Source organism: Stegostoma tigrinum, chromosome 34 (assembly GCF_030684315.1).
Source record: "Stegostoma tigrinum isolate sSteTig4 chromosome 34, sSteTig4.hap1, whole genome shotgun sequence".
Lineage (NCBI taxonomy): Eukaryota > Metazoa > Chordata > Chondrichthyes > Orectolobiformes > Stegostomatidae > Stegostoma > Stegostoma tigrinum.
The window spans coordinates 10,668,646-10,694,669 of record NC_081387.1 but is presented as its reverse complement, the minus strand read 5'-3'; the positions used below and the strand labels follow the sequence as shown (position 1 = coordinate 10,694,669).

The 26,024-nt window shown below is 45.3% G+C and overlaps 1 protein-coding gene across 2 annotated transcripts in view; it reads right to left on the bottom strand.

The window, feature by feature from the left end:
- The window catches only part of LOC125446624 (major histocompatibility complex class I-related gene protein-like), a 34,484-nt gene that overhangs the window by 7,426 nt on the left and 1,034 nt on the right, over positions 1-26,024 (bottom strand). For both annotated transcript variants that reach the window (XM_048520332.2, XM_048520333.2), the window contains exons 2-4: positions 21,849-22,109; positions 3,898-4,173; positions 2,046-2,309 (exon numbers count right to left, since the gene is read on the bottom strand). In XM_048520332.2, coding sequence (XP_048376289.1) covers positions 2,046-2,309; positions 3,898-4,173; positions 21,849-22,109 — 801 coding nt within the window. The remainder of the gene's footprint in view (positions 1-2,045; positions 2,310-3,897; positions 4,174-21,848; positions 22,110-26,024) is intronic.

The window sequence follows — 26,024 nt, the reverse complement described above, 5'->3', positions numbered from 1 at the left end:
AACTTGAGCCGGGTAATTGAAGATTCTGCTGGGCATTTCCTGTACTTCTGGAACCCTCTGAAAGTCTCCAGACAAATCAGAGACTTGGAGGGTTTTGTTGCAGTTAATTCAATTGGGACTCAGAGGAAATGTTAGACTCTTAATTGCCCATAGTGTCCAGGGATGTGCTGGTGACAAGGATTAGCCATGGGAAAGGTAGTGATTGGGTAAGGTGGGTGGGCGGGTCAGAGCTGGATGGTCTTTGGAAGGCTGGTGTGGACTCGATGGGCTGAATGGCCTGCTTACGCCTTGTAGGTATCTATGATTCTAGATTAAAGACCCATTCTAATCCTGGATAACTATTATATTGACTCCCCAACAGGCTTCAGATCACCTCAAATACACTTCCCGGCAGCCCCTTTACAATCTCAAATCCTGACCCAATGCCGATATCACCTCCTGCGACATCACTTCACACATTCATGCAACACCACCCCCTGTCCAGGTGCGTCTAACCCCATCCTATCCACTGTCTACTGCATGCACCATTAGACCGGATTCCCCATGCCATCCAGGCCCAATTCCCTTGGTCCTCAAATGCCCCCAGGATAATCTAGATGACATGTTACTCCACCCTCACCCGATGGACAAAATATCTCCAATTCTGGTCTCACTGCTGCATGGAAAGATGTTGTACAAGAATGTTGCCTGGATTGAAGGGTTTGAGCTACAGAAGGAGGCTAAATAGACTGGGGTTATCTTCCCTGGAGCATCAAAGGGTGATCTTAAAGGTGTGTGCATACCCTGAATAGCTAAGGTATTTTCCCCCAGGATGGGGGAGTCCAAAACTAGATGGCATAGATTTAAATGTGAGAGGGGAAATAATTAAAAGACACCAAAAGGGCAATTTTTTCATGCAGAGGGTGATGTGTATATGGAATGAGCTGCCAGAGGAAGTGGTGGAGGCTGGTACAATTGCAACATTTAAAAGGCATCTGGCTGGGTACGTGAATCGGAAGGGTTGCGAGGGGTTAGAATCAAATGCTGGCAAATGGGATGAAAACAGTTTAGGATATTCAGTCACCATGGACAAGTTGGACTGAAGTGTCTGTTTCCGTGGCTGCGTAACTCTTTGACTCTAATCAACCAAACCACTGCATCACTTGCCTAGACCCCCATATGCCCGAGCTCCTTAGCCACTTGGCATCCTGTTCACATGCCACTCAATCCCCTGACACCCAATCTTCCCAAATCTCTTTCCCAAATGACACCCTACTTAAGTTGTACCCTATTTCCTTTGCACACCAGCCCCACACTTGCCTTAACAAACTTAACCTTTAGTATCAGCTTATCATAGTGTCTGTCTCTTGTGCAGCATATTTGGTTTCAGAACACTGCTGTGAAAATGGGAGAGTGGCTTGCCCTCAGTCAACCGTTCTATGAGTTGAGGGGCTGATCAGAATGGAAGTTTGGCTCTGCATTTTTGAAAGAGACTCCTGATCAGTACGCCCTCTCAGAAAAGAGGAGCTCTTTCGCTCTGTGAAAGATGAGTAGAGTGGAATGCCATTCTACAGAAAACATGGCCTTTCAATTTGGTTTTAGAAAACCTGGTCAATGAAAGTTTAAATTTAACGAAGGGATTCTGGCAATGGTTAATCATATTGTTCATGTTAAGAGGAACTCGTGGTTCATATCAATTTCCTGTGAGCAGAGCAATTGTGAAACTGAATTGCGAGGGGCAAGACTGAGCAACACAGTAAACTCTATGCACAGAGGAAAATATGTGTACTTCTTTCTATCTCACCAACCAGCTACAGTCTGTTAACAGGGCTCCAAGATACAATGGTTCATGTCATACTGCAATATCCTAGGTTAACAGTCTAAAATCACAACTGTCCAAAAATCGTATGATATCGTTGACACGTGGAAGTGAATGTTTATTTCTCACGCTCCATCCCATCACTAGCCTGTCCTAAATCAAGAACTTAGCAGTGGCCCACACCACCACACCCCCACGATCCTAGCCAGAGTCTGGTTGCCTCTCAGACAGTGAGAAACAGTCTTACCGAAAATCACCACCAGCTTGTCCTCCAGCCCGGTGTGCTCCACTCGACAGGAATACTCGGACTGATCATCCGGATCAAACTCCATCCATTTCCGGATCTGGTAGGTCCTGTCATGATTGGGTAAGATTCCAGTGGACAGTGTCTCATCAACCAATACTCCATCCCTCCACAGGGTCACCTCGATGGCTTGGGGGTAAAACCCAGTAACGAGACAGGACAGCCGGTTAGAATCACCCAGACGGGTAAAGGACACGGCGGGGGCAACTGAGGGAGAGAGGAACAGGAGTCAGTGCAGGAAGCATCAAGAGAGAGTTCATGGTTCTCACTGCTCCCTCATTCCCTGACTCGCATCGCCTCCACCCATTTAGAACCTCATTTCCCCCACTCACCGACTCTCCCGCCTCCGCCTCCCCCTCCCGCACTGACTCCCACTGCCTCCCCACCTCACTCAACAACTCTCACCTCCCCACTTCACCTCTTCCAATACCCTCTTGCTTTTTCACTGACCGACACACACCCCTGCCCTCATTCACTGACTGTTGCAAAGTTGGACAGAGTACTTGTGGATTAAGAGGCAGGAAGATAGAATTTGGTATTTGTAAGATGCTGGGGTGGAGGAGTGGAAGCATTATGCAGCCCCTTTAAGGAACATTTGCTTAGAGATTTAAAATGGACAACTTTGAACAGCAGCGCGAAAATTTGCAAATACACAGAGAGCACCCAAGCTTGAAACATTTGTATCAAAAGGCCGTACTGTTAGCAGGCCAAGCTAACCAAGACAACAGGCTTTTGAATTTAGCCAAATCAATTTGAACCAGATACTTCGGTGCCAAAAATCAATTAAATTTATGTCTGATGGATTTGAGAACATAGAACCAATCCAACTGGAAGAAATATTGATATGCCATTAAGGGTATAAAAAGGAGGCAGTCAGACAAAAATCCCAAAACTAGCTGCCATCCGCCAAAGCTAACGGTCCTCAATGCTCGAGAGAGAATTATTGGCTCCCAAAGCCTCCTCTGTGTCTTAGGGAAAGCACCACCTAAATAATAATGTTACCAACAGCACAACTTGTTAATATTCCTGACAGAAGAATCAACAGAGAAAGCATTCCTGACAAAAGAATCAAGGGAAAAGGCACAGAACATTCCAAAAGACCTGTAACCTGGCTATTGTTTCGAGAGACTAAATTTCTTTTCATATATAACTGAGTATCATATTTACAAGAACAGAATACCATTTGAATCTTGCTTTATTCAGGAACAGTTGGTTGTTAGAAAGGATTTATTCCATTTGTTAATAGTTTTGTTAATTTGTTCATTGTTAGAGTTAGATAAATAAACTGTTACTTGTTAATTTTAAAGCGAGTGACAGGGATTTATTTTATTTAGGCACTAGAAGTTGCTGAGAAGCAGGTTACATGACTTCTCACACTCCCTTTACAGATTATGGCACGAGCTGCTCCTCTTTGGGTGTTTCAGTTTTAGTTCTCTGGGGGAGGGGGTTTACCCTCCGATTTGTAGCACCAACCTACACCCTGCTCACTGACCGGCACTCGCTCCCCACCCACCCCCCCCCCACCCCCACTGACCTGCACACCCGCTCCCCACTCTCGCTCACCAACTCTTCTCCATTATCCCCCCCACTTACCCACACTCTTGTCACCGCCCACTCACCGGCACTCACTTCCACCCCCCTCAATTTGGCTGCCACTCACCGATTCTCACACCCTGCTCAGTCACCAACAATCCCTCCCCTACTGTCACTCCCCCGTCCCTCACTCAATGATTCTCACTCCCCCCAACCACCTTCCTCGCTCACCGACTCTCAGTGTCCCTAACCCCTCACTTACTGGTACTCAGCATCTGCTGTCCGTAATCCAGGTAGGTGTTCAGCCAGTGAATGCACTCCTCCTCCAGGTAATACTTCCAGTGCTGATTATTCCACGCCCTGATGTCCTCCCACCATTTCTTCGTGCTCTCTCCCCACCGTACTGTAGTGACCCAGTCTTGGTGATCTTTGTCAAATTTCATGTAATCTTGCCCGTCCCAGCCAAACTGAGAGAATCCAGTTGTGGTGCCATCCTCCCGGAGGTCACAGCCAGTCATTAGCTGAAACCAGTGGATCCCTGTTAGTGAGATAGATGCAGGGAATCATATCCCATAGGACTGTGAGACCTCACCTAATAGCCTGCGTCAGATCATTCAACAATTGGAAGCAAGCAGTAGCATCAATCATTTCTATAGGAGTATATAAACATACAAAACGGGGACAGAATTAGGCCACTCGGCCCTTTGGACCGACCCGGCCATCCAATTCTGCCAACCTGATGACTCTGTTATCCCATCTATCCCTAATAAACTGACCCCACCACCATTTTGTGTCTCAGAAAGGCTACCTGCAAGAAAGAGAGTTCGAAAGATTCACAAAGCAAAGAAAAATGTCCTTATCCTATTCTTAAACAGAACTGCCACTTTATTTTAGGGGTGGCACAGTGGCTCAGTGGTTAGCACTGCTGCCTCAGAGTGCCAGGACTTAAGTTTGATTCCACCCTCGGGCAACTGTCTGCGTGGGTTTCCTCCGGGTGCTCTGGTTTCCTCCCACAGTCCAAAGATGTGCAGGGTAGGTGGATTGGCCATGCTAAATTGCCCATCCCGTTCAGGGATGTGCGGGTTAGGTGTGTCCGCTTTGGGAAATGTGGGGTTCTGGGAAAGGATGGGGGCGGTGCTCTTCTGATAGTTTATTTGGACTTGTTGGGTGAAAGGGCCTGTTACCACACTGTAGGGATTCCATTCGCTTTATTTTGGTGGTGACTCTGTCTCCTCTTGTGAATCAATCTAGATCCAATGTACTTCACAGAGATAATGGGAACTGCAGATGCTGGAGAATCCAAGATAGCAAAGTGTGGAGCTGGATGAAGACAGCAGGCCTAGCAGCATCTGAGGAGCACAAAAGCTGATGTTTCGGGCCTAGACCCTTCATCAGAAAAGGGGAATGGGGAGCGGATTCTGAAATAGTTACTTACTGTACCTGGATACTGATACACAAGGCCAAGCAGCATCAGAGGAGCACAAAAGCTGACGTTTCGGGCCTAGACCCTTCATCAGAAAAGGGGACTGGGGAGCGGATTCTGAAATAAATAGGGAGAGAGGGGGAGGTGGACTGAAGATGGATAGGGGAGAAGATAGGTGGAGGGGAGAGTATGGGTGGGGAGGTAGGGAAGGGATAGGTCAGTCCGGGGAGGACAGACAGGTCAAGGGGGTGGGATGAGGTTAGTAGGTAGGAAGCACAAAAGTTGACGTTTTGGGCCTAGACCCTTCATCAGAAAAGGGTGATGGGGAGAGGATTCTGAAATAATTACTTACTGTGCCTGGATACCGATACACAAGGACATTCAGACCTCACTAATTGAAACATGCTTTACAAGGGTGGCTATCTTTAAAATACGCTATTTTTAAAGGATGCATGAATGCAGCAAGTTGTCAAATAAACTCAGTGCTGAATAATCGAACTGAGTGCGAGCAATCCACTGGATGAATTTGAAGGAGTGCAAAGGCATCAATTGTGCATATTCAAATGGCTTACCAATAGCAGGCTAGATTGTTTCTAAATCTGCAACTCCACACCACTTCTGTTAAGGGTATTTAAAGGACTGAACCTTCCCCTTGCATTCCTCCCCACAACTAATAACAAAAATTCTTCGACCTGATACCTCTTCAAAACAAAACTCTTGCGTGTTAGTCAAAGATGATTTCCCCTTTAGAATCCTTCCCTAAAAATAAGCCACTTTTATTCTGGGAGAAAATTGTGGCAGATGCTGGCTTGTACTGAAAACAACCAGCACTGGAGATCACTGTGGGTCAGCCAGCATCCATGAAGAGAGAGCAAGCTAATGCTTCGAGTCTGGACGATTCCATCAGAGCTAAGTGGAGTGTGGAGGGGACAGCATTTATGCTACAGTTTGGGTGTTGGGGTGGGGGTAGCGGGAGTGGGGTGCTGGCAGATAGTTCAGAGTCAGCAATCAGAATGTACGAATTTGTGAACCATTCCTTCCCTTTCTTTTAGGTTGTTACATTCTCAATCACCACATCCTCTCTCCTCTCCCTTCGCCTCACAGGGGTTATCTGTTTTTTCAAGTCTGGCACTAGATACACTATTGTACTGTCGTTCTCACATTCCGACCACTTAATCCGAACTGTCAACATCTTTTCTCAGCCAGCACTCTACACTCCACAACCCCAACACTCTCCCTCCCCAAACTGTAGCATAAATGCTGTCCCCTCTGCACTTCACTCCAGGTCTGATGAAGAGTCATTTAGACTCAGAACATTAACTTGACATCACTCCCTATAGATGCTGTCTGACTGGCTGTGAACTCCACATTGGTTGTGCATTGGCTGTCTACCAGCCATTTTATTTGTCTGGCTATGAATAATTGTTTCTACAAGCTTCCCCCATGCTAACTTTAAACTGATTTTTTTTATAACTGTACGCCTCAGTCTTCCAGGATTATTTGAATAAGGGTGCACTTTTCCAATTTTTGGGTGTCTCCCAAATTGAGGGAAAACTCAAAGATCGTGGCGAGTGCTCTTGCAAAATTCCACTCTCCTTCACTATCCTTGAATACACCTTATCTGGCCAGGGTGCCAACATTAAGAATCAATATTCCATTGAACAGTTCATCCTGATCTATTTTGAACCTCTTTACTGACAGATTGTCCTGCTTCCCAAAGCCACTTTCACCCCCTTGATAAAGGAAGATACAAAATGTTCATTTGACACATCAGTCATGCCTCCTGCCTCCATGTGTATAAAACATTTGGGCCCTGGTCAGTCCTAATTTCACCACCCTGTTAATATTGACATCCCCGCAGAAGACTCTAAGACACCCTTTCATGTTGACCACCAGACTTTTATCATCATCCCTCTTTGATTCTCCAACATCTTTCACCTCCCCCCCAGCCCTTTCATATTCCTTTTGGTTCTCAACTGGACTTATTAATTTGCCATCAGCACACTTTTTATTCGTTATTTTAACTGCTGTCTCTATTTCCATCTGGGGAGCTCTGAATTTGTTTGCCCTCCTTTCCATAGAATCCTCACAGGGTGGAAGTAGGTCATTTGATCTTTCAAGTCCAGATCAATTCCTCTGAAGAGCATCCAACCGAGACAGAGATGGAAATTAAAATTATAGGGGCAGACAAAGGGTTAAATCTTAGTGATCAGCAGGATGATGTACTGATTTATGGAGTGTTACAATAATCAATACAATGCTGTACGTTAACAGAATGAAGTGCTTGAGCATAGGTCAAGGGAGTGTAAAACAAAGGTAGGACACCCAGGTTAGCTATTAATGGCAGCTTAATTAGGTTAATTAAAGCATGTAACATAGAACTAAAGACTAGCATGACGTAATGGGGTCAACCCGAGGCGAAGGACCATTCAGGCAGATGTAGTAATAAATAAGAAACTTGGATACAGGCACAAGATGGCTTCTCGATGCAAATTAGCAACAAAATGGCTTCTAGGCTGCGAACTTTATTAATTCTGCTCGAGCTACGTAAATCACTAACCCTCAGGCCGCTGCAAAGAAAGATCGTAAACAATGCGCCTTTCAGAATACAGCAGTAACCTGATAAGATAGAGGGGTACTAACCACTCTAACTGACCTTCAAGTGCAGGTGCAATGGCTCTCTGTCATGAGATAGAAATGATCTAAGCATAGTGACATAAGTTGTTTACTAATTAATACCATTGGGCATGCTGATAATTTGAAGAAAGTGTGATAACTAAAAAGTATAAAAAATAACGAGGCCCGAGGTTCGGGGGCAATCGGGAAACCATTTTCTGATTGTCACAGCTTTTGTTTGCAAATAAAAGTTTAACTTGCCGAAGAATTCTCCGCGTCTCCTGGTAGTTTCTCCACTACAAATTTGCGCAATGAGCAGGGTCGTGCAGAGAGCTACCTGAAGAGGGGCGACAGTAACAGGGCGCTTCCCGGTCTGGTGGGGACACTCCTGAAACTGACAGAATAAGGGTGCACCCAAAGCAAAAGAAAAGCATTTCTGCTTCTGATTCGGACTATATTCTGTTCGCTTGGGAGGTCCTCGGGGACTCGGAAGTGTGGGGAAGCTGCCGAATGGTCTCTCCGACCCAAAGATCCAGACAGCAGGGAGTAATTTAAAGTTGAAGGAGGCGTGGAGGACTGTTCAAGTAAACTGCGCAGTGGGATAAGGGACAAATAAGTGAAAAAGATCGGGTGAAATAAAATTCCACGTGGTGTAAGTAAGTCCCTGTGGATACCGCCTCGTAGGGAGTGAGGGGCTGGACGGCAGGGCAGAGAGTTCTGTGGATACCGCCTTGCAGGTAGCAAGGGGCTGAATGGGCAGGACAGAGAATCCTGTGGATACCGCTCTGAAAAAACAGGGGTCTGTACGGGCAGAACAAGTGAAGCAGAGAATGCTGTATTGCAAGTATTATTGAATCTGGTTTAAATTAAAGGGGGATAGATCATTAGTAATTGGCTGAAACAAAACAGCAGGGAACAGTGTCAGAGATAATGGGAACTGCAGATGCTGGAGAATTCCAAGATAATAAAATGTGAGGCTGGATGAACACAGCAGGTCAAGCAGCATCTCAGGAGCACCCTCTGATGAAGGGTCTAGGCCCGAAACGTCAGCTTTTGTGCTCCTGAGATGCTGCTTGGCCTGCTGTGTTCATCCAGCCTCACATTTTATTAGCAGGGAACAGTAGCAGTTTTAGAAGTAGTATCAGATTACAGAGCTCTGTAGAGAGAACAATTTTTTGACAGTTGGCCTTAGTAACCGTCAATGAAGCACTATTATACACTGATTAGCAATTGTGTGAATGTACTGTATGATCGCACCTTGTAGCCTCCTTTAAGAAAAATATAACAATGTCTTTGTATTAACCTGTGGTGTTCAGCTCCTCTGAGGAATACTGAAGTGCTCAACCTGTGTTTCCGGATGCTCTGTAACCGGCCGTATTGAGAAATAAAGGGTTAAGCCTTAAACAGCCAGACCAACGGCGAGTGCTCACTGACCGATTGCAGAACGAGAGGCCGCACTGGGAGTGGAGATTTTCATACAGTGCTGTGATTCGGATTCGGTACGGACGGATTTTGGACAGCGGTGTAAGAGCCTCGAGTCCTCCACTATTGAGTGTAGAGGAACCGGCCGGCCAGACGTGAGTATTTTTTTCCATCTGGTTTTCCTTTCATTCAAAGTAACGGTTGACTCCAACTTCGCTGCCTATAGTATAAGTCCAGCCCGAAAGAGCATCGGTCTTGGAAAGATGAGGGAAATTTTAAATGGGTAAAGAGGGAGTCGGGGACTCCATTTAATGGTCTGGGACCTACGGATCGGGGATCCAGATTAGAGTCGAGGACCCTAACATTGTGAAATGAGAGGCAAAAATAGACAGGTCAGGGACCTGAGTATTGAAGACTTTAAATGAGTCAGGGACTCAAATCTGGTCAAATTAGCATTGTTTAAAGTGATTTCTAAATTAGTCTGTGAAAGGTGAGACTAAGGAGTATCGCGATATATTATAACGAGGCTGTCAAGGTCTTCGGAGTAGTGAAGCTTTTTGTGGAAGTAGTTAATCTGCTGTTCGTTGACAGATGGTTGATTAGTAGAAGTTTTGGGTCGACATTGTAACGGAAACTTGCTTAAGATGGGTAATAACGGTAGATAAGATGGAAGATCTAACTTCCTCACGATGAAACCGTGAGCAAAGTATCCGGATAAATCTGAAGCTCTGCATAAACTTTCTGATGCCTTAAATAAGAAATTAGGTGATGAACAGTGGCTACTAAGTGGCCCTGGAAATAATCAATTTGTTAAATCAGCCCAGTAGTTGATTTGGCGATGAAACATGGGCTCAAAAAATGGAAGAATTGATTGGACTGTGGCGACAATTTTGTGATGAAAGCCACAAAACAATTGGTATTAAATTCATGGCAGGAGTCTGCCACCAAATTGGGAATTGAACTGACTGATAATGGTGCCATAAAATTAATTGAGGTCCTCAAAAACAAATGTACTGGAGTCAAATGTCAACAGAAACAAAAAGAAAAGTCGCCGGTGACTGACAAACAAAAAGAGTTGCGTAATTCAATGGTTGGCTTTGGTTTGGGTGCGGGAGACAACGAAAATTCGGATTTGGATGATTGGTGTTCCTATCTGCGCCTCGCACCCCTAAGCAGGAATAAAGTAGAATAAGTATTCGGCGATAAGTATAGTGTCTGCCTGTCTCAAACACCCTGCCTTAGACCAGTTGTTAAGAGGGGAAATCCCCCACGCAAAGGTCAGGATCCTGAATTGGGTGTTTGGACCAAGGACACTTTTGTAGTAGATAGAAATAAGCAACAATGTAAACGCGCTAAAAATGAGTTAAACCTTGGTTAAATCCAGCACTGGAGCTCCTCTACATCGAACGTGCAGAGATAATTCTGAGGATTAGGAGCAATTCAGGCATCTGTCAGCATACCTTAATAATAAATTAGGGAATGAAATTTGGACAGGTGGGGGACTTGGGATGCAGATAAATGCATAAAAGTGAACGAAGCAATTTGAAAATGCAATTCAGGGACAAAATGAAAAACTTTAATATCCACGTGGAGAAAAACCACTGAGGAAATAATGAACAAATCTAAACTGGCGAGTTGGGATAATAATGCACCTCGAAGAGGGATTAGAGTACGTGATTATGAGGGAAACTTTAAATCACAGGAGGTATCAAAGCAGCAGTGTGGGGAGTAAAGCAGAACAGGAAAGATTGAGAAAGGAAATGCAGCATAAGAATTAGGAGTGAAATGCCAGGCAGAATTACCGTACGGAAATAAAAAGGAGGTGCCTCCTGACATATCTGGCTTGCCGATGTTGTTCCAAAGTAATGATATAAATGAGTAAGACGAGGAGGATTGGAGAAGGAAGTAGGCAACTTGAAATAAAATGTGACATGCGATGCAGATTATGTGAAACAGTAGAACATGCAGATGCCCTCCAAAAAATTCTACTGTTAACCAAGATCATGAGAGCATTGACAAAAGGAAGGAGGGCAGGTTATTTTAAAACTCACAGGGGAGGCCCGGAAAACAAAACCATGCTCAGGTACACCTATCCAGAATTCACAGTATGTTTAAAAACCTTCTCCAGATAATCCTCCTCCCTAAACAATTTGCTATTATCAAATGCACTGCCCATGTCTCCGAAGATTCTATAGCTACTTAGGGTAATGCTCGGGTTGATCAGGCTGCTGCAGATCAAACTTTTATTGTGCCTTCTATGAGCAAGCAGGTAATAAATTGCTTGCCTTCCTCAAATACGACGGGCATGCCAGATATTGTCACTGTTCAGCGTTTACAAGGGGGACGCCCCTAGCTCCAAAAAACTATTGTGGAAGATGTATCAGTGTTCGTGCTCTGCGTCACAAGGCCTCTGGGTCACTCCCACTTGGCCAAGTGTGTATACCTGATGCTTTGTTATCAATGCTTATTGACTGGTCAAGGAGTGCAGTGCGTAACAGGAAAACATTCTTGCCTGGTGGTCTATTTGAGTGCATTCAGCTTGATTTTATTGAATTGCCGCATGTACATTGCTATAGGTATTGTCTTGTTATTGTTGATGTATTTAGTAGAAGGATTGAGGCTTTTCTAGCCACTAATAACAAAGCTTTGACAGTGATAATTTTTTTTAAAAAGTGACATTGTAAAAATTTCTGAGAAATGGGCAAAAAGAACTGAGAAGTTATTGACTAAATGGCCAAAGGAGGGTACCTTTGATAATAGCTTTTGTGAGGACATGGAAGGGTTAATTAAGAACTACAGATCAACAGATAAATTGGGAAAAAGAAGTTTTTAAAAAAAGAGAACAGAGATGGAAATATTAAAACTATATAGCAAAGAAGGGGACGAGTTGAGAAAAGCAGACCAGGCACCAGGTGTGACCAGGAAGGGTGCTAAAGAACAGGTTAAGCTGACTACAGAAGTAGAAGAACCAGAAAAGAAATCCTCCCTATACCCAAGCTTGGAGGGGATGGATAGACCCCCTCCCTATGCAGACAGTGAAAATGCGAGGCAACGCCCTGTACTAAGGGGAATGGTGGAGATAGAGGGAGAACTAGAATGGGACAGGGGTGAAAAAGAGAAGAATATCTTAAAGGAAAAAGTGAGGCAGAAGGAAAGATGAGGCAGGAAGAAGTCGAAGCTATACAGCAGGAATTAAGACAAGAAATTATTACATTGCAAAGATGAAGGGAACAAAAAGACTATGAGGAGTTTCTGGAAAGTAAGAGGAGGGCACAGCAGGGAGGGAGTGGAAGTGATATAAAGTAAAAGAGGAAGATGAGAAACAGGTGAAAGGAGGGACCGGAGTAGGAAAAGTGAGTAAAGGATGGGAGGAATTGGAGATAGAGGCAGGGTTGGAATCTGCATCTGATGAGGAAACACAATATGGCAGTTATAGTAAAGTGAAGAAGCCCCCATAAGGAAAGATGCTGCCATTACTTATTAAGGGGAAGAAACTGCCACAATATGTTCCTTGGGGAGCCCAGGATCTGGAAAGGTTGAGGAATGTGCTCCCCAGTTTACATGAGGGAGCAGGGAAGTGGATCAGAGCTTTTGAAGATGAGACCACAGGATGATTGTTGGCTATGGGAGATTTAAAGGCATTGCTGGCAAGGCTAGTGGGGCTCCTGAAGTTAAAAGAAATAATGGACCCAGCCGGTTAGAAAAATGTGGTGGACAACCCGACGGTGGACAGTGTCGGGTTTGATCAAGTGAGACAGAGGGTATGGCAGGCCCTCAGAGACTGTTATCCACCTAAATCAGACCCTTGAGTGCTAAAGGGGAACAAAATGGGAGACAGTGAAAACCCGGCAGACTATTTAGAGAAACAGCTGAGAAAGTGGAGGCGGGAAACGGAACAAGACGTAGAGAGTGATATGTTGCTGACTGCAATATTTCGAAACGCTGTTGTTAATGCAATGCCCTCTCAAGTCAGGTCTAAATTGGAGGAAGTGGTGGGACTGACAACAATGGGCCACCAAGAGTTCAGAGACCACCTAGCCCATATAGTTGAAAAGTACCGAAAAGACAAAGAGAAACTGTCTGAGCAGCAGGAAGAGGTGCAGAGAAAACTGGCACAAATGCAGCTCAGAGTTGAAAAAGAAAAGAGCAAAAGGTACTGCCTGTGAGAACCGACTCAATGGTCGATGCAAACATGAGCCGAATGCCAGCACAAGGGGGCCCCCCTCACATTGCCAGGCAAGGACTGGAAAATCCCATGCCAACAATAGAAGTCTCTAGGGAAGTTTCCCCACAGACACAGTACCCAAGGTAGGTAAAAATTAAACAGCAACCCAGGCAGAACTGGCATCCCTGAGGACAGGGGCACAGGGGTGGGAGATTGAAAAACATAGCAAGAGACCAAATGCAAGAGGGGCAGAATTACTGTGCTGGGAGTGCTACCAACCAGGTCACTTCAGAAGGAATTGCACCTATTGGAATTGGGCTGCCCCGACACATAACAGACCTAGGAATCAGGAATACCTGACAGCCCCACCCCAGATGCCTTAAAGCTCAACGGGACCCGTAAATCCTTATGGCTTGTGCTAGGGGTGCCCTGAGAACCTGGATGGGAAGGGATTGTATCCTGCAATTACATGGGAGGCTGATCAAGATCCAATTGTACGCGTTAGTATAGAGGGACGGCTGATGCCAGTGATGATGGATACTGGAGCCACGTATACGTGTGTGCAGCCGCAGTATGCCTCCCACCTTCCCACGTCAAGCAAATTTGTTAAAGCTGTTGGGTTCTCGGGGAAAGCACAGCTAACTTGATTCACTGCTCTAGTAAATTTAGAAATGGAAGGCAAAGAGATAATCTTGCCGATAAATCGGTGTCCCTTCGGACACTAGTAATTTGTTAGGTGAGCATGCTTTACTGAAATTAGAATTGAGATGAGAATGCACACAGCAAGGCTTCAGTGTAGAAAAAGCAAACACACAGTTCGTAATGCAGAAAGCTAGAGATTTCAATGCGTATTGGATAGGTGATATAGCCAGTTACATTCAGTGTTTGGAAACAATGGGAGACAGAAGTATTAGCAATGTTACCAAGGGCAAAACCTCCTAAGTCTGAGTTACACTGCTCAGTAATATTTGATGGGACTCAGGATGAGGTGTTGGCTAAATGGTGGCAGTGTAGGGTTAACACTCCGCAGCATTTATTGGGTGAAGCTACAAGGATAGGAAAACAGGGAGCAGTGCTACAAGTTAAGAAGAACAAATTTTTGGAAAAATGGTACAATATGCCAGGTGCCGCACCCCATGTGATGCTACTCATAAATTAGGGGTACAACCTAAAGACCTCGGGCATGACCAAACATGCAGGAACAGTTAGGGATTGACGAATAATAGCAACAGGGGTGAGGAAATCTGGGGATGATGGTTATGTTAAAATTATAGTGCACATTGATATGGTAGGGAACCCAAAGAAGGTAGAAATAAAGAAGGTGAGAGGGAAAAAGTACATGTTAGTGGTAATTGACAGGTTCAGCAGATGGGTGGAAGGAACTCCATCCAAAGATTTGGGAGCAGGAGCAGTGGTAAAATTTCTGACAAATGAAATTATCCCAAGGTTTGGCATACCGTCTGAAATCAGTTCAGACAATGGGTCCGCCTTTGCACAAAAAGTAGTTAAGTTGGATCTGCAAGCTTTAAGGATCAAACAGAGGTTTGGATAGGAGTCAGCAAAAATACTGAGTGGATTAATCACATCTATTACAACCAACAAAGATTTATTAACTACCAAAATGTCATGGCAAAATAGACAGGTTCTGCGTTCGATGTTAGCTGAGAAAGGAGGAGTATGTGTAATGCTTGGGGAGCACTGTTGCACCTTTATACCTAACAATATCACTCCAGAGGGGTCTTTTACTAAGGCGATAGAGAAGCTGAAGAGGTTAAGGCAGGAGCTTAAGGACAACAAAATGTGAGGCTGGATGAACACAGCAGGCCAAGCAGCATCTCAGGAGCACAAAAGCTGATGTTTCGGGCCCAGGCCCTTCATCAGAGAGGGGGATGGGGTGAGGGTTCTGGAATAAATAGGGAGGGGGAGGCGGACCGAAGATGGAGAGAAAAGAAGATAAGTGGAGAGAGTATAGGTAGGGGGGTTAAAATAGTATCAGAGATAATGGGAACTGCAGATGCTGGAGATTCCAAGATAATAAAATGTGAGGCTGGATGAACACAGCAGGCCAAGCAGCATCTCAGGAGCACAAAAGCTGACGTTTCGGGCCTAGACCCTTCATCAGAGAGGGGGATGGGGGGAGGGAACTGGAATAAATAGGGAGAGAGGGGGAGGCGGACCGAAGATGGAGAGTAAAGAAGATAGGTGGAGAGGGTGTAGGTGGGGAGGTAGGGAGGGGATAGGTCAGTCCAGGGAAGACGGACAGGTCAAGGAGGTGGGATGAGGTTAGTAGGTAGCTGGGGGTGCGGCTTGGGGTGGGAGGAAGGGATGGGTGAGAGGAAGAACAGGTTAGGGAGGCGGAGACAGGTTGGACTGGTTTTGGGATGCAGTGGGTGGAGTGGAGGAGCTGGGCTGGTTGTGTGGTGCAGTGGGGGGAGGGGACGAACTGGGCTGGTTTAGGGATGCAGTTGGGGAAGGGGAGATTTTGAAACTGGTGAAGTCCACATTGATACCATTAGGCTGCAGGGTTCCCAGGCGGAATATGAGTTGCTGTTCCTGCAACCTTCGGGTGGCATCATTGTGGCACTGCAGGAGGCCCATGATGGACATGTCATCTAAAGAATGGGAGGGGGAGTGGAAATGGTTTGCGACTGGGAGGTGCAGTAGTTTGTTGCAAACTGAGCGGAGGTGTTCTGCAAAGCGGTCTCCAAGCCTCCGCTTGGTTTCCCCAATGTAGAGGAAGCCACACCGGGTACAGTGGATGCAGTATACCACATTGGCAGATGTGCAGGTGAACCTCTGCTTAATGTGGAATGTCATCTTGGGGCCTGGGATAGGGGTGAGGGAGGAGGTGTGGGGGCAAGTGTAGCATTTCCTGCGGTTGCAGGGGAAGGTGCCGAGTGTGGTGGGTTTGGAGGGCAGTGTGGAGCTAACAAGGGAGTCACGGAGAGAGTGGTCTCTCCGGAAAGCAGACAGGGGTGGGGATGGAAAAATGTCTTGGGTGGTGGGGTCGGATTGTAAATGGCAGAAGTGTCGGAGGATGATGCGTTGTATCCGGAGGTTGGTGGGGTGGTGTGTGAGAACGAGGGGGATCCTCTTTGGGCGGTTGTGGCGGGGGCGGGGTGTGAGAGACGTGTTGCGGGAAATACGGGAGACGCGGTCGAGGGCGTTCTCGATCACTGTGGGGGGGGAAGTTGCGGTCCTTGAAGAATTTGGACATCTGGGATGTGCGGGAGTGGAATGTCTTGTCGTGGGAGCAGATGCGGCGGAGGCGGAGGAATTGGGAATAGGGGATGGAATTTTTGCAGGACGGTGGGTGGGAGGAGGTGTATTCTAGGTACCTGTGGGAGTCGGTGGGCTTGAAATGGACATCAGTTACAAGCTGGTTGCCTGAGATGGAGACTGAGAGGTCCAGGAAGGTGAGGGATAGGGCAACAACGCAGGTTTTGGCCATCAGGTTTTTGATTGGCTGGATTGCGTATTAGGGGGATGGGGGGGCTTGGGTTGCCAAGGTTGGAATTATTGTAGGTATTGTACTACTCATCGTCGCTTTTGTTTTTTTGTCATGCCTTACCTTTTCTTTAGTCTCTTCTAGTGCACATTACCACACAGCAACTCTTGGTTCTTCCTCCAACCCCCCGGATGCGCCCCCTCCTTTGACTCTACTGCTCCGATCCGGCATCTGATAGAGTGCAGGAGGCATGCTTGAAAGAAGACAAAGTCGCTTCTGCGGGATGCGCGGGCCTTAGATTGTGAGGGTCTGTGGGTCTTTTCCCTGTTCTAGCTTTTGGGGAACAGGCTTTTGGCCCAGGGGACTCCAGGATCAGGGGAAGAACCCTTTAAGCATCGGACCTCAAAATTCACTTGGCCTGTGTTGGGTTCTGTAAGGTTTTCATTGGCACACAGGAGGTCTGCACTTATTGGTTTCTTCCTTTGATTGAGACCAGAAGGTCTCAAAGGGGGGAATGATGGAAATTAAAATTATAGGGGCAGACAAAGGGTTAAATCTTAGTGATCAGCAGGATGATGTACTGATTTATGGAGTATTACAATAATCAATAGAATGCTGTACGTTAACAGAATGAAGTGCTTGAGCATAGGTCAAGGGAGTGTAAAACAAAGGTAGGACACCCAGGTTAGCTATTAACGGCAGCTTAATTAGGTTAATTAAAGTATGTAACATAGAACTAAGGACTAGCATGCCGTAATGGGGTCAACGGCCATTCAGGCAGATGTAGTAATAAATAAGAAACTTGGATACAGGCACAAGATGGCTTCTCGATGCAAATTAGCAACAAAATGGCTTCTCGGCTGCGAACTTTATTAATTCTGCTCGAGCTACGTAAATCACTAACCCTCAGGCCGCTGCAAAGAAAGATCGTAAACAATGCGCCTTTCAGAATACAGCAGTAACCTGATAAGATAGAGGGGTACTAACCACTCTAACTGACCTTCAAGTGCAGGTGCAATGGCTCTCTGTCATGAGATAGAAATGATCTAAGCATAGTGACATAAGTTGTTTACTAATTAATACCATTGGGCATGCTGATAATTTGAAGAAAGTGTGATAACTAAAAAGTATTAAAAAATAACGAGGCCCGAGGATCGGGGGGCAATTGGGAAACCATTTTCTGATGGTCACAGCTTTTGTTTGCAAATAAAAGTTTAAACTTTCTGAAGAATTCTCCGCGTCTCCTGGTAGTTTCTCCACTACAACAGCAACCCTCGCCCAAACCTGTAACCCTGTATTTCTTGGGGCTAAGCCAGCTCGCCTACACATCCCTGGGTACTGTGAGCAATTTAGCATGGCCAGACCACCAAACACGCACATCTTTGAACTGTGGGAAGAAACCAGAGCATCCTGAGGAAAGCCACCCAGATACACAGAATGGGCAGACTCCAGAGACAGACAGTTTGAGGGTGGAATTGAGCCAGGATTCCTGGTGCTTTAGACAGCTGTGCTAATCATGAAGCACCTTGCCAGCCCAAGTGCAAATGAGCCAGCTCCTCTTTGAACTTAGCCCAGTGTTCAGCTACAGATTTTCAAGTCGATTTATTCCAGTCAAAAAGCCCATATGTGCCTCATTGAGGTTGGATCGTCCTTTGTCAATTCATCATACTCTGGATTGTCTATTGTCCTTTTCTATTACTACCTTCCTTACAAGACACTGATCGTGACCTCCTCATTGTTCTCCCCCATTGACACTTGACTGAGTTGGCCAGCTCATTTTCAAGACCGAGGTTCAACAGTGCACCCTTTGCTGTTGGACTGGACACATGCTGCTGTAGGAAACTCCCGAATACAATACAGGAACATTTTCCCCTCTCTGACCCTGACAATACCACTGTCCCAGACCGCATTTAAGTAGTTTAAACACTACCAACGCATAGCGAGTTTTGAGAAGATTTGTAGCTCAGGTTGAGGTTCTGGATGTGAGTTTGCTCGCTGAGCTGGAAGGTTAGTTTTTAGACGTTTCATCACCATTCTAGGTAACATCATCAGTGAGCCTCCGATGAAGCGCTGGTGTTATGTCCCGCTTTCTATTTATCTGGTTAGGTTGCCTTGGGTTGGTGATGTCATTTCCTGTTCTTTTTCTCAGGGGATGGTAGATTGATTAGGGGATGGTAGATTGATTTGGAGCCAATGTGTTTGTTGATGGAGTTCCAGTTGGAATGCCATGCTTCTAGGAATTCTCGTGCGTGTCTCTGTTTGGCTTGTTCTAGGATGGATGTGTTGTCCCAATCAAAGTGGTGTCCTTCCTCATCTGTACGTAAGGATACTAGTGACAGTGGGTCATGTCGTTTTGTGGCTAGTTGATGTTCATGTATTCTGGTGGCTAGCTTTCTGCCAGTTTGTCCAATGTAGTGTTTGTCACAGTTCTTGCAAGGTATTTTGTAGATGACATTTGTTTTGTTTGTTGTCTGTATAGGGTCTTTTAAGTACATTAGCTGCTGTTTTAGTGTGTTGGTGGGTTTGTGGTCTACCCTGATGCCAAGGGATCCGAGTAGTCTGGCAGTCATTTCGGAAATGTCTTTGATGTAGGGGAGAGTGGTTATGGTTTCTGGGCCCTTTTTGTCTGTTTGTTTGGGTTTATTGCTGAGGAATCGGCGGACTGTGTTCATAGGGTACCCATTCTTTGTGAATACGCTGTATAGGTGATTTTCCTCTGCTCTGCGTAGTTCCTCTGTGCTGTAGTGTGTGGTGGCTCGTTGGAATAATGTTCTAATGCAGCTTCGTTTGTGGGTGTTGGGATGGTTGCTCCTGTAGTTCAGTATTTGGTCCGTATGTGTTGTTTTCCTGTAGATGCTGGTTTGAAGTTCCCCATTGACTGTTCGCTCTACTGTGACATCTAGGAATGGCAGTTTGCTGTTGTTTTCCTCCTCTTTTGTGAATGTTATGCCAGTAAGGGTATTATTGATGGTCTTGAAGGTTTCCTCTAATTTGTTTTGTTTAGTGATGACAAAGGTGTCATTCACGTAGCGGACCCAAAGTTTGGGTTGGATGATTGGTAGAGCTGTTTGTTCGAGTCTCTGCATTACTGCCTCTGCTAAGAACCCTGATATCGGAGATCCCATGGGTGTACCGTTGGTTTGTCTGTAGGTTTTGTTATTGAAAGTGAAGTGGGTGGTGAGGCATAGGTCCACTAACTTGATGATGTTGTCCTTGCTGATGAGGTTGGTGGTGTCTGGTGTATGTGTCTTTGGTTCGTCTAATAGTGTAGTCAGTGTTTCTTTGGCCAGGTTGATGTTGATGGATGTGAACAGGGCTGTTACGTCAAAAGAAACCATTATTTCATCCTCTTCTATCTTGGTGTCTTTGGTGTTCAGGAATTCTTGGGTGGAGTGATGGGAGTCTTCTACTAGGTGTTTTAGTCTTTGGGGTGTAGTTCCTTGGCTAATCTGTAGGTTGGTGTTCCAGGTAGCGACACTATGGGTCTGAGGGGGGCTCCTGGTTTGTGAATTTTTGGTAGTCCGTAGAAGCGTGGTGTGTGGGATCCATCTGGTTTCATTTTTTAGAAGTCTCTCTTGTTTAATTCTCCAGATTTTTGAAGTTTTTTGAGTCAGGCTGTGATTCGGTTCTCTAGTTGTGGGGTCAGGTCTATCGCCACCTGTTCGTAAGTGTCGGTATCTGCAAGCAGTGCATTCGCTTTCTCAATGTAGTCTGTTCGGTTTAAGATGACTGTCAAGCGTCCTTTGTCTGCAGGTAGGATAACGATGTTTTTATCTTAAATGAGTCATTTTAGGGCTTTTCTTTCTTGTGTATTGAGCGTGTTTTCTTCCTTTTTCCTGCTTAGTGTTGGTGTGACTGTCTGTCTGATGGTTTGCTGGGTTTCTTCTGTGAGTTTGTTGTCTTTCAGTGTTGCTTCTAACGTCATCTACAAAATACCTTGCAAGAACTGTGACAAACACTACATTGGACAAACAGGCAGAAAGCTTGCCACCAGAATACATGAACATCAACTAGCCACAAAACAACATGACCCACTGTCACTAGTATCCTTACGTACAGATGAGGAAGGACACCACTTTGATTGGGACAACACATCCATCCTAGGACAAGCCAAACAGAGACATGCACGAGAATTCCTAGAAGCATGGCATTCCAACCTGAACTCCATCAACAAACACATTGATTTGGAGCCAATCTACCATCCCCTGAGAACAAGAACAGGAAATGACATCACCAATGCAGGAAATGACAACACCAACCCAAGGAAACCTAACCAGATAAATAGAAAGCGGGACATAACATCAGTGCTTCGTTGGAGGCTCAATGATGTTACTTAGAATGGTGATGAAACGTCTAAAAACTAACCTTCCAGCTCAGCGAGCAAACTCACATCCAGAACTACCAACCCATTTAAAACTATTTTATAATGTTGGCATAATTGTCACTCTCCACTTGTTGGTGAGCTATCGACTAGCAATATAATTGTACTAGTTTTGTTCTGTGCTCAAGTCAGATTGATTCTGTCCTCGAACCATCTGGGATGTACACTTTCTCTAGCACTGCAATCCTCTCCATGACCAATAATGCCACCCCTCTTCCATTTCTTCCTTTCCTATCTTTACCATATAACTTATATCCAGAGACATTTACTATACAGTCCTTGAGCCAGATCTCTGCTACTATTACAACATATTTTCACGAGACAATCTGAGTCTGTAACTCGAAAGTCTAATTTACTATACTTCACACAGTCAGTATCCTTGATTTACATTTCAGTACTTTCTCCCTTACTCCAAATTCACTTCTTGACTTTTTTATCCTCCATTCTAGTGTTATCCATCTCTGCAAGCACTCTTAGAATATCTTGGTATTCCTCTTTATTATCGTCTCTTGCTTCCCGTATTCTTGCCATGTTTTCTGAAATCTATGTTTCCCTAAGCTTTGGAACATCAGCCAGGTGGGTACAGCTTTCTTTAAAAAATATATAAGTATATCATTTTGAAGTCTAATGTACACCTTCTGCTCCATCCCTTGTCCTATGGAGATGGAGCCACTTCCTTTCCAAGACCCTATCCAGGCATCATTCCACTCCCAGCTTCTGTCAAAAAGATGGTGAATGGCAAAAATGTAAGTGCTCACCGCCCGACTGGTTGGTCCGTGCTGCTATCTCTTCGATGTAGGTTTTGAAATGTTTCTCCTTCTGCTGTGCCAGCACAGCACTTCGCTCCCAGAATGGGGGCCTCTTATTTTCTACCATCCACTGCCCCTGGGCAATCAATTTCTTCTGATCACTGTCATAATTAAAAAACTGGGCACCGTCCACATAACCGACGATCACAAAGCCTGGGAGGTGTTGGGTCGCAGTCTGAGCAGTGGCCAAGTATTGAAGAGAGTGAAACTCTGAAACAAAAAAAGGAGCAAGAGGGTCATGTCCTCCACGTTGAAATACAACAGAAAACGAGACCTACAACTGACCCCTGCTTGCTGTGGTCCTCCTGAGTCTTATCCCCTATCTCCCAGATCCCTCACTGAGTGGCCATGATCAAGGTTTCAGTGTCTCACTGTGCCCCTACAACTGAATCTCTCCTTGAAAATTGTGTCACCAATCTGTGGAAAATTGTAAGACTTTAGATGTGGCATATAAACAAAGGCTGTTGTTGTTGTAACTGTGTGATAACAGAGGAAAACATGCAGAGATTGCCTTGCCATTTCAAAAAAAAAACAAAATTTTAACAAAGCATATTGAGTTTTGATTGAGGCAACAGGCTCATAGACAACATATGGTGCACACAGATCTCAAAAAGTGAACCGTAGAATCCCTACAGTGCAGGCAGAGGCCATTCGGCCGACTAAGTCTGCACCAACCGTCTGAAGAGCACCCCACTCCTCCCATCCTAGCCCCGTGACTCCACATTTTTCTTAGCAAAGATATTACAAGAAGTTCTTTAAAAAAAGTAATTCAGCAGCTAAATTGCCCAGTAGTTAGCGAGGGATGTGCAGCATATGTGTCAGCCATGGTGAATGTAGGCCTCTGGGATAGGGTGGGTTGTTCTTCAGAGTAACATCACACTCATTCATACACCTGTCCCTGAGGGAAGGAAAGTTGACAGGTCAAGCCTGCACGTGACTCCAGTTCCTCAGCATTGTGTGGCAGGTTAGGTGAATTGGCCATGCTAAATTGTCCATTGTGTGCAGGGAATGTGAAGGCTAGGTGGGTTAGCCATAGGAAACGCAGGGTTACAGGGGAGGAGAGTGGGTCTGGGTGGGATGCATTTCAGAGGATTATTGTGTACAAGATGGGCCAAATCACCTGCTTCCACACTGTAGGGATTCTATACTACTTAGCTTCCCTCTGAAAAGACCTGGAAAGCCAAAAAGGAATTCGGGATGGGAAAGAAAAGCTAGCCCTGCCAGAGTTGCATACTTCCCAAGAACGGATAAATGAGTACAAAATCTTGTCTCACTAACTTGCTTGAGGTTTTTTGAAGAAGTAATGAAGAGGATTGATGAGGGCCTAGTGGTGGATGTGATCTGTATGGATCTGAGTAAGGCATTCAACAAGGCTCCTCATGGTTGCCTGGTTAGCAAGATTAGATCACATGGAATACAGGGGGATCTAGCTACTTGGATACAGAACTGGCTCAAAGGTAGAAGGCAGAGGGTGGTGGTGAAGGGTTGCTTTTCAGGCTGAAGGCCTGTGACCAGTGGTGTGCCACAAGGATCAGTGCTGGGTCCATTGCTTTTTGTCATTGATATAAATGGCTGGATATCAACATCGAGGTATGGTTATTATGTTTGCAGTTGATGCCAAAATTGGAGGTGTAGCTGGCATCAAACAAGGTTACCTCATGGTGCAATTGGATCTTGATCAGATGGGCCAATGGACTAAGGAATGGCAGATGGAGTTTAATTTAGATAAATGTGAGGTGTTGCATTTTGGAAAGCCAAATCAGGGCAGGACTGAAACGCTTCATGGCAAGGTTCTGTGGAGTGTTGCTAGACAAAGAGACCTTGGAGGGTGTGTTCATAGTTCCTTGAAAGTGGAGTCACAGGTAGATAGGATAGTGAAGAAGTTGTTAAGAATGCTTCCCTTTATTGGTCAGTGCATTGAGTATAGGTGGTGGGAGGTCAAGTTATGACTGTACAGGACATTAGTTAGGCCACTTTTGGAATATTCTGTGCAATTCTGGTGAAGGATGCAGTGAAACCTGACAGGGTTCAGAAAAGATTTATCAGGATGTTGCCAGGGTTGGAAGGTTTGAGCTATAAGGAGAGGCTGAATAGGCTGGGGCTCCTTTTCCTGGAATTTTGGAGGCTTACTGAGGTTTATAAAATTGTGATGGGCACAGGTAGGCTAAATTCACAAGGCCTTTGCCCCAGGGTGCGGGAGTCCAAAACTGGAGTTTTTAGGTTTAAGGTGAGAGGGGAAAGATTTAAAAGGGGCCAATTTTTCACACGGTGGGCGGTGCACGTATGGAAGTGAGCTGCTATTGGAAGTGGTGGAACCTGGTACAATTACAACATTTAGATTAGATTCCCTACAGTGTGGAAACAGGCCCTTTGGCCCAACAAGTCCACACCACCCCTTGAAACATCCCATACAGACCTATCCCCCTATAACCCACACACCCCTGAACACTATGGGCAATTTAGCATAGCCGATCCAACTAGCCTGCACATCTTTGGTGGGAGGAAACCAGAGCACCTGGAGGAAACCCACACAGACATGGGGAGAATGTGCAAACTCCACACAGACAGTCGCCCGAGGCTGGAATTGAACTGGGGTCCCTGGCACTGTGAGGTTGCAGTGGTAACCACTGAACTATCTGGATGAGTATATGAACAGTAAGGGTTTAGAGGCATGGGCCAAATATTGGCTAATGCAATTAGATCTATATAGGACATCTGGTCAGCCTGGAAGAGTTAGATTATGCTGTGTATCCCTATGACTCTATAATTCAGGAATTGATACAGAAAAACAGTGCAGGCTGAATCAGAGTATCCATTTCTAATTCTGGGTGTCGTACTTTAGGGATTGTGAGAGCTCTTTTGAGAGTTTATCAAAAAGATAAATTGAAACAGTTCCAGTGGTGAGGAACCACACAGCAATGTGCATAGATTGGAGAACCCAGACTGTTTTCTTTGGAGAAGACAAGATTGAGAAGATTTGATATCAGTGCACAACATCAGAATAGTCACAGGGTAGAGGGAGCCAGTTCCTTTGATGAACAGTTCAAGAATTGTCGATTTCCAGTTTAACGTGATTGTCAAAAGAACCTCTGATGTTTAGTGGAAAGACGTTCTCACGATGAATGTTTTGGGTCTACACTGAACTGGCTGACAGTTCTGAAGAAATGCCGTTTCAAACTCAAATCTCTCTCTCTGGGCCTATTAAGTTTCTCCAGCACTTTCTGCCTGTTTTTACGCACATCATTCCTTGAGGATAGAACAGTCACAGCTAATCTGATTGTCAAAGAGTGTGGGTACAAAGTGGGAACAGGGTACGGAGTTGGAAATTCAGCTACGATCATGTTGCGTGGTGGAGCAGCCTTGAAGTGCCAAATGGCGTGCTCCGGCTCCTAGTCTCTCTGCTTTATATGTTTCTAAGCACTTAAAATGTTACAAGTAGTTGACATAATCCAGACAAAACAAGTCGACATTAGCATAAATTAAGAACAAGGCCATTCAGCAGTGATAGCAGGAACTGCAGATGCTGGAGAATCTGAGATAACAATCTGAGCTGGATGAACACAGCGGGCCAGGCAGTGTCAGAGGAGCAGGAAAGCTGACATTTGGGCCTTGAGGTTTTTCCTCACATTGAGCAATAGTGGAAACACTGAATTCAGAAAGTTGTGAATGTCCAGGGGGTACTCGTTGCAAGTGGAGATTAAAAGAAAACTGGGCTGGATTTTTGTTGGCACATTGATGGACATGAAAATGGGAAATATCAATCATGATTTAATTCAATGGTGAAGGCATGCACCTCACCCATCCCTCCACCAACTTTGTAACCAGCTAGATAAAAACCGAAAGAACTGCAGGTGCTATAAATCAGGAACATAAACAAAGTTGCTGGAAAAGCTCAGCAGGTCTGGCAGCATCTGTGAAGGAAAAATTAAAAAAAAAGTTAAAGTTTCAGTTTTGAGGAAGGGTCGCTGGACCTGAAATGTTAACAAGGTGCAGAGCTGGATGAACACTGCAGGCCAAGCTCCTACGATAGAGATAACAGGAACTGTAGATACTGGAGAATCCCAGATAACAAGGTGTAGAGCTGGATGACCACAGCAGGCCAAGCAGCATCTTAGGATCAGGAAA